Here is an 8,665-nt window from a genome sequence, read left to right as displayed (position 1 = left end):
CATTTTGTATTTTAACAATTCCATAAGGAGATAGAATTAACTATTCTCGATATATTACAAACATATAAATTAACAAATTATCATTTCAAACGATAAAGAAAAAGTTATTATTAATTTGTTTTCTCCCCAAATTAATATTTTATGCCCCGTTTTCCCTTACTAATTGAAATAATAATTTGTGAAATTATTATATATCGAGACATATACTAACCTAGTATCTAGAGTTAATTACCTTATCATATCTCTTCAATAACATATCATAAGAGCCACCAAAATCTTTATCTCCTATGAAGTATATAATTTATCCGATTTTATATTTAATTATATAATTAATTAATAATTAAATAATAATGATTAATAATAATGATGATAGATTACTTGTTGAGATATGGATGCCAGTTGCCACCCAACAATGAACAAACACAAAGAGACACCCTTCTCCTCCAGTCCTTTTTTTTTTAGTTGATTATTTATTTATTTATTATTTATTTATTTATTTTCATTTTTCCCTCTTTTTACCTCTCTCTCTCTCTCTACCTGTCTTCAATATAATCCCTCCCGTCGTTTTCTTCATGATTTCTCTTCTTCAAACTATTTCTCTCTCCTCCAGGTACTTTCTCTCTCTCTCCTCATTCTACCATTTTTACACGATTCAATCGTGATCTCGAGTGTTGATTTTCCGTCGCGATTGTTCTCCAATTCTGTTTAGATAGATCTAAGTGTTTCGTTTTTGTGATTGCTTTTGGTGGTTTTGTTTTGATTTTTACGGCTTGACTCGTGATTGTTCTGCTCTGTTTTTTTTTTTTTTTTTTTGAAGACAGGGTTGATTTGTAGTGATTGGAGATGAATCTAACGGTGACAGTTGTAAAGGAGCAGAAGAACGATTAAGATTTGTTGTTTTATTTTTTATTATTTTTTTATTTTTAAGAAAGGATAACGTGATTAGAAGGAGGTCCAGATCAAAGTGTTGGTATCATGGGTTATCTGAATTCAGTCCTGACATCGTCTTCCAAACCAAACCTTGCCGACGATGCGCCGGTCAGCGGTGGCGGTCTCAGGTGATCTGCCGTTGCTCTCATATCCTTGTCCGTATTTTGTGTTATTTTTGTGTTCTTTCTGGAATATGGGAAATGATTTCATGAATTAGTATATGTTTCTTGTGAAATATGCCTCATTTTGTCCTCTTGCTGTAGGTCTTAATGTATGTTTGACATATTCAACTCTAGGCAGTTGGGCATGAAGCTGCCCTGTATGTTGTTGTGGCTGAAATCGTACACTTCTATCATATTGGTTGTCTTTAAATTTGATATGGAATGTTAAGAGTGAAGATAATGTTAAAATCATGTATGTTTTTAAATAAATGGGAGAAGGGGAGAAGCTAGGCTTGAGTAGCAAAAAAACATCCTGGTCAATTGTATTCTAGAGAATACTTGTCAAAGAGAAGAGGACTGCAATTTTGGAGATGCTTTGGAAGCATGATGATGAAGTAAATCTTTTTGTTGATTGTTCTCTTAGAACTGTTTCAATTAGGAAACATGCATAAAGAAAGAAATCCATTTGCAATTGAATGTCCAACATCATGTGTTAGAAACAAATTTCTGACACCGGATGAAGGTATATTTGTGTCTGCCATATTAGTGCTTGCCACGTTACATATTTGTTAAAAACAAGTGATGATCCTACCTGCAGTGATGAATATTTGTCGCGTTGCATTGAAAATTATTGTAATGAGGAAAAGGAATAGTATGACTTCATGTGCAAAATGCATCATTTATAATTGCGGAAGCCAAGAATGTCTCATTTTTGCTTGTGAAAGCCATAAACATGTCACTTTTGCTTGCGAAAGCCATAAACGTGTCACTTTTGCTTGCGAAAGCCATAAATATGCCACTTTTGCTTGCGAAAGCCATAAACGTGCCACGTTCGCTTGCGAAAGCCATAAACGTGCCACGTTCGCTTGCGAAAGCCATAAACGTGCCACGTTCGCTTGCGAAAGCCATAAACGTGCCACGTTCGCTTGCGAAAGCCATAAATGTGCCACTTTTGCTTGCGAAAGCCATAAATGTGCCACTTTTGCTTGCGAAAGCCATAAATGTGCCACTTTTGATTGCGAAGGCCATAAACGTGCCACTTTTGCTTGCAAAAGTCATAAACGTGTTACTTTTGCTTGCCGACAGCCATAAACGTATCACTTTTGCTTGCGAAATGCATAAACGTGTCACTTTTGATTGCGAAAGCAAAAAACGTGTCACTTTTGATTGCAAAAGCAAAAAATGTGTCACTTTTGTTTGGGAAAGCCGAAAACGTGTCACTTTTGCTTGCAAGTGTTGAAAATGTGTAATTTTTGCTTGTAAGTGCCAAAAACATGTCATTTTTTGCTTGGAGTGTGGAAAACATGTCATTTTTCTTGCGATGGCCAAAAAAGTGTCTTTTTTTCCCTTCCCTTGCGAACACCAAAAAATGTGTCATTTTTTTTTCTCAAGAATGCCAAAAGGCTTTCATTTTTGCTTGTGGGGAAGCCAAATGATTTTGTATACGTAACACATGGTAAGTGAAAAGACAATTTTGTCATGTTAGCCCTGCATGAACTTCAATGCAGGGCTATAAATTGGAAAAATTTCCTAATCTCCCTTTTGTCGCTTTCTTGTATGCTTGATCCAAATTGTCAAGCACTTTGCATGTAAAAGTGTAAATACTTATTGGAATATTGAAAACACTGCAGCAAAACTATTTTGGTTTGAAATCATTAAGGAAATTTTTATTCTTTCACTTTCACAACATCCTCTCTTTAGGCAAAACTATAATCCTGTTCAGTCAACCATGCTGCTTTGTTTGTGTCTTGAGAATATTTTAGTATTATATGCTGTCTGATCTCCATACTTGTGAATTTGTGATATCTTCCATGAAATCATGAACATCGTCAATTCTAAAATTCAACTGTGGATTAGGATTTTTTTTAATAAGATAAACTGTACTAATATGCACTTTACCTGACAACTAAGAACAGTCAGAATGGAAAATTTAGCTATGGATATGCAAGCTGCCCAGGAAAAAGGTCATCAATGGAGGATTTCTTCGAGACAAGGATTGATGGTGTAGATGGAGAGGTTGTTGGTCTCTTTGGAGTTTTTGATGGTATTTTTCTTTATTGACCTCTTCTCGCTCTTCTTTTAATGTAAAATTATCCCTAAAAGTGCTGGAATAAAAATGGATTTCAGTATTCTGTATGATTCTCTATAATGTGTAAAAACTTTTGAACTTTTAACATTTTTATTATTATCATGGAAATTGTTTGGGTTTTCTGTCTTGCGTTTTTGGGTTGGGGGATAGAGTGCCATTAGTTCCTTAAACTGTGACACATTTTGCAGTCAGGAGTCTGATGATTAGCAGATTAGGTAATGGCATAGAGATACAATGCTGGTAAACGAACTATAGGATCAACAGTAACAACTAACAAGAAATATGATATTGAGTAGTTGCTGAATGCTTGAGGAACTGTATACTATGCTACAAGAGAAGAGTATGTACTTTTGTTGTCAACTAATTGGAAATAGTGGCGAGAGTATATAAAAATGTACATGTTCTGTTAGTATTATTTACACATTTTTATGTTTGTTGCAGTTATTTTTTTGTTCATGTGCCTACTAGTAACAATTGTGATGCACATGTCCTCTTGATGACATTGTATAACTAAGTTCCAATTTCACCCCACTCCAAGCAAAAAGTGATTTGTTATATTCAACCTTAAATAATTATATGCTTTTAACTTAGTGTTCTGTTTGCATTTCCTCTTAATTAGGTCATGGAGGTGCTCGAGCTGCAGAGTATGTTAAGCAAAACCTTTTCAGCAATTTGATCAGGCATCCAACTTTTATTTCTGACACCAAATCAGCAATAGGTATGCTGCTCATAAAATACCAATATATCGGCTTCCTTGATGTCATTACACATTACTCATGTACATCCTTTTTCATTCTTTTTTTGCTTCTGCAGCTGATGCATATAGCCATACAGACTCTGAATTTCTGAAATCAGAAAATACTCAGAATAAAGATGCTGGATCAACAGCGTCTACTGCTATTCTTGTTGGTGATCGTTTACTGGTTGCAAATGTTGGGGATTCAAGAGTTGTTGTTTGCCGTGGTGGGACTGGTGAGACTTGAAAACTCCTTCACCTCTCACCCAATCGTTTTGGTGAAATGTTGAGTTTAACTCTTGCCTTGTGCTCTAACAAGCTCTATACTGTGTACTTCAATACTTATTTTTTAACCATAATAAGGACTTGTGATTTACATTAGCTTGAACCTAGAAGGCTAGAAGTGCACATTAGTCTTCATTTTTATACATATTTCTTTGTGCATTAAATGCGTATTGAGCTTCCCCTCAGCTGTAAAAATATTGTAAAATTCCATTATTGTTGGATTGAGGTAGAAATTATTTTAGTATAATGCTTCAATGGGGAAGAGCCCTCATCAAACATGCTTTTATTGCTTGCAGCTATTGCTGTTTCTCGGGATCACAAGCCAGACCAGAAGGATGAGCGACAACGTATTGAAGATGCTGGAGGTTTTGTCATGTGGGCAGGTTTGTCCGTCTCATGAACTATCCTTCTATGTGATGGTTCGCTTATCAAGATATTCTATTCTTGAGGTTGAAAATTATGGTTTTGTTTTCTTAAAATGCTGTGGACAGGTACCTGGAGAGTTGGAGGTGTGCTTGCTGTTTCCCGAGCATTTGGTGATAGGCTTTTGAAGCAGTATGTTGTCGCAGATCCAGAAATCAAGGTATCATTGTGAACCTTTTTGTAATTCATATCTAATGTGGAGTGTTAATTCATGAAATTTTATACTCGTATAATAATATTTATGGAAAGTATTTATACACAAGTTCTTAGTTTCTTGGTAGTCCTGAGTTACCACCATTCTTACTGTATTTTTATAAGAGAGCTTGTATCAAAATTGCAGGAGGAAAAGGTTGACAGTTCACTTGAGTTCCTTATCCTTGCAAGTGACGGGCTGTGGGATGTAGTGACAAATGAGGTTTGCAATTCTTTTTTAGTAGTAGTTAATCTGAACAATATATTTATATAGTTCATTCTACGCACGAATGTTCATGAAACAAGTCTTTTTAATGTTTTCATTTCTTTTCTCTCTCTTACATACCTACCCCATGTTGGATGATCTGATTGGTATTCAAAAATTGTCAGGAAGCTGTGTCGATGGTCAAGCCCATCCCGGAACCTGAGGAAGCAGCAAAGAGACTAATGCAAGAAGCTTATCAAAGAGGCAGCGCAGACAACATCACCATTATCATAGTGCGTTTTCTGGCTAACGAAGGGGATGCCTCTCACAGTGGCTCTGGTTGAGGAGTGCTATCTTTCCGCAAGGACTAATTGCCGATAATATGAATAGGATTGTAAGTAAATATAGAAGAAGTAAAAAAAAACAGACTTCTGGGTGTTATTTAATAGAGAGACGACCTTAGACAGGGAACATGTCTGACTTGCAGCCAGCTTATCAAGAAGTTAAACGAGTGAGTGAACCTACCTATATATATATATGAGTAGCGTCCGTGATTTATTATTTGTTCTAAATTTAACTGTCATTTCATTTGAATATGAATAGAATGGGAAACTTGACCAATGTCTGGAAACTGTGTACTTAGTGTGCAAGAGGAATTGCTCCTTTTGCATGTGTTATTAGTGTAAAACAAGCCTTGCTGGTGGAGTCACTGTTTGTTATTTGTATTATTTGTTAGGATTTTTGGGAATGGGATTGGGATAGGAAGGTTGGTATGTGTTAAGGTTGTCTCATGTCTGGTGTTCCCAATCTAATTCTAATGTATAGGGAGGGGGATAATAGAAGCATGGCGTCCCACCACATGGATGAGGATTTGGGGTATTTTGTGTCGGGGATTTAACACCAAGGAGACAAGATTTGCATTAGTGTTTTGTGTGCTTTTCAGCATAATTGGTCGGTTACTCCTTTATACATACATAGGTCATAGGGACAAGGGATAGGAAACAAAATAGGAGTATGTGAAAGTGGACAATTTATATAATGATTAGGGTCCATATAACATTATGGACTCTGAATTGAAACAATGGAGATATAGTATTTACAAAAAATTACAACACAAGACACATAACATAGTATTATGGACCCAGTTGGATTGAAAAGATGAGGTACATAATTTGTGTTTATAGACATAGAATTTTACAACACAAGACATAGAAAGATGCAATTACTAATTTGTTCCAGGTACATAATTCACTCTTAAGGTACAAAATTTTATCAAGACACAAAAAGTCACAACATAAAATACATACACATAAATCAGGATTCATAATGCAGTGTGAAGTATGATATATATGATATAAGGATTGGTGAAAGTGTTGTGCATTTGATAATCTAGGCTGGCCTATTTTTGAAAAATGGGTTGTAGCACCAACCCAACCCAATCTGGATGGGAATTGGAATTTGTCCCAAAATTATTTCGAGTTTAGCTAATCCCCCTATAGTTTTGTTGGAGAAGTTCTCTTTACTCTAATCCTTTTATTTTGTAGCACTTTAACCATTGCCTTAAAATTTAATCATTACTTGCATTTCTCAACCTTCTCTTCTCACATAGGTTAAGACCCGATGCCAACAATAGTTATGCTGTACAACCGAATGTACCATGCGCATGGTGCATACGATGCAAAACGACGTCGTTTTGACTAAAAACGCGGATCCTATTTAAAAAAAAAAATCAGGTTCAATTCTCGGCAATAGCATTATTGTGGATATATAGTTATGAATTTATGGATATATAGTTATGAATTTATGGATATTTAGTTCATTCATTGTGGATATTTAGTTCATTCATTGTAGATATTTACTTCATTCATTCACTGTGGATATATAGTTATGAATTTCTGGATATATAGTTATGAATTTATGGATATTTAGTTCATTCATTGTGGATATTTAGTTCATTCATTCACTGTGGATATATAGTTATGAATTTGTGGATATATAGTTAAGAATTTATGGATATATAAAAATGCTATTGCCGGAAATCGAACTTGATTTCTTTTTTTAAGTAGGACGCGCGTTTTTTTAACCAAAACGATGTCGTTTTGCATCGTAAGCACCATGTGCATGGTGCATTCGGTTGCACAGCATAATTTGCGCCATGCCCCATTATTTAGTTAAAAAGAAAATATTTGTGAACCCCAACTATAACATAACATGAAGTCTACCACTGCCCAAACTGCTCCTCACCATGTTCCTTGCCCCAATGCCCCATCCACATTCAAATTTAAACAACTCTCCACAAATGCCATGTAGTGAATCATTTTTTTTTTTTTTTTTTTGTAATGTAGCAATTTCATTAACTCAAATCATGATACAGATCGTTGGCAATAAAAGGAGGATCAATCGTCCATTCCTTACATACTGTCATAGAACATGCTTCCCTAGCTAACAGATGAGCAACCATGTTCACAGTACGTTTAACATAAAAGATAGTTACATGTGACAAAGAACCTAGCATATTTTTAATATCTAAAATTAAGAGGTTAAAAGAAGAAACACCATCATTCTCACTAAGTTGTTGGACATGCAACCTGCAACGCATCAGTTTCAATATGAACTTTTGTGATGCATTTTTCCTTCAACCAGATCAATGCTTCCCTATTAATATATTTGTTATGTTCCTTAATGGGTGAGAAAGTTCTCTAATACATTTTTAATAAACTCTTTAATCTTTTTGTTGGGTGGGGGATTCCCCTTTCCCTAATCCTTTTGTTTGGTATAACATTAACCATTGTCTTAAAATTCAATTCTATACACACATTTCTTCAACACCCCATACCCCATTATTTAGTTAATAAATTACTCCGTATATGTGAACCCACCAGCCAATGACCTAATCATTATATTGTGCATCATAGTCTGTATTGCAATGACGACTATAGATATATAAATTTATTTTAGTATACTGAATGATTATTTTTAATGTATTATAGTTCATTTTTAGTATATATTACCTATAATATATAACTTAAAAATAACATTTATTAGTTGTGTACTTTAAATATTGACCATAATCCAATGAATAATTTGTCCTAATTACCCTGTGAATCACACATCACTCCTCCAACACAAGCCAAACTGCTCATAACCTCCCTTGCCCCATCCATTTTCAACTTTTGAGAGTTCTCTACAAATATCATTTAAAGCACCAACTTAACACAAACTCTCTCCTCGTGCCTCCTAAAAAAAAAAAAATATCGCCCGGTCCGTAACTAAACTTCTCATCCATCCTCCCGCAACCGTTGTCAAATTGATCGGACTATTGACTTGATAACTATAAAGTTTCAAGTTCGACTTCCCATGGAAGTAACTTAATGATCTTTTTGGTTTGACCCGGTCAATTCGGAATAATCTAAGCTGATATACCTCCTTGTGGTCCTTTGCAGCTAGAGGTCACAAGGCGAGTTTACCTAGTGCACACCATGCGTGTTCCCCTCATCATCCAAAAAAAAAAAAAAAAAAAAACATGTTTAGGTTGTTTATAGTACAATGAAAGAGCCCTGAAATGAATGACCAAGTGAGTGGAGCATTATTCTCGTACCTAAAGTTACAAGTTTGATTATTACTAATACGTACTCCTTTGTCCA

The 8,665-nt window shown here is 35.0% G+C and overlaps 1 protein-coding gene across 2 annotated transcripts; it reads left to right on the top strand.

Moving 5' to 3' along the window:
- The first annotated feature begins 499 nt into the window (after positions 1-499).
- LOC109171941 (probable protein phosphatase 2C 59) lies at positions 500-5,642 on the top strand. Of its 2 annotated transcripts, none has more exons than XM_019321051.1 (9): positions 500-610; positions 822-1,058; positions 3,008-3,135; positions 3,800-3,898; positions 3,994-4,152; positions 4,498-4,584; positions 4,693-4,784; positions 4,965-5,039; positions 5,207-5,642. In XM_019321051.1, exons 2-9 carry the CDS (start codon positions 976-978, stop codon positions 5,363-5,365), a joined length of 882 nt encoding a protein of 293 aa, XP_019176596.1. In that variant the 5' UTR covers positions 500-610; positions 822-975; the 3' UTR covers positions 5,366-5,642. The 2 variants fall into 2 exon arrangements, with proteins under 2 accessions (XP_019176596.1, XP_019176597.1); XM_019321052.1 differs by having other exon boundaries at positions 525-610; positions 818-1,058.
- Positions 5,643-8,665: the final 3,023 nt, after the last annotated feature.

Source organism: Ipomoea nil, unplaced genomic scaffold, assembly GCF_001879475.1.
Source record: "Ipomoea nil cultivar Tokyo-kokei standard unplaced genomic scaffold, Asagao_1.1 scaffold0382, whole genome shotgun sequence".
Classification (NCBI taxonomy): domain Eukaryota; kingdom Viridiplantae; phylum Streptophyta; class Magnoliopsida; order Solanales; family Convolvulaceae; genus Ipomoea; species Ipomoea nil.
This window is presented reverse-complemented; position numbering and strand designations above follow the sequence as displayed.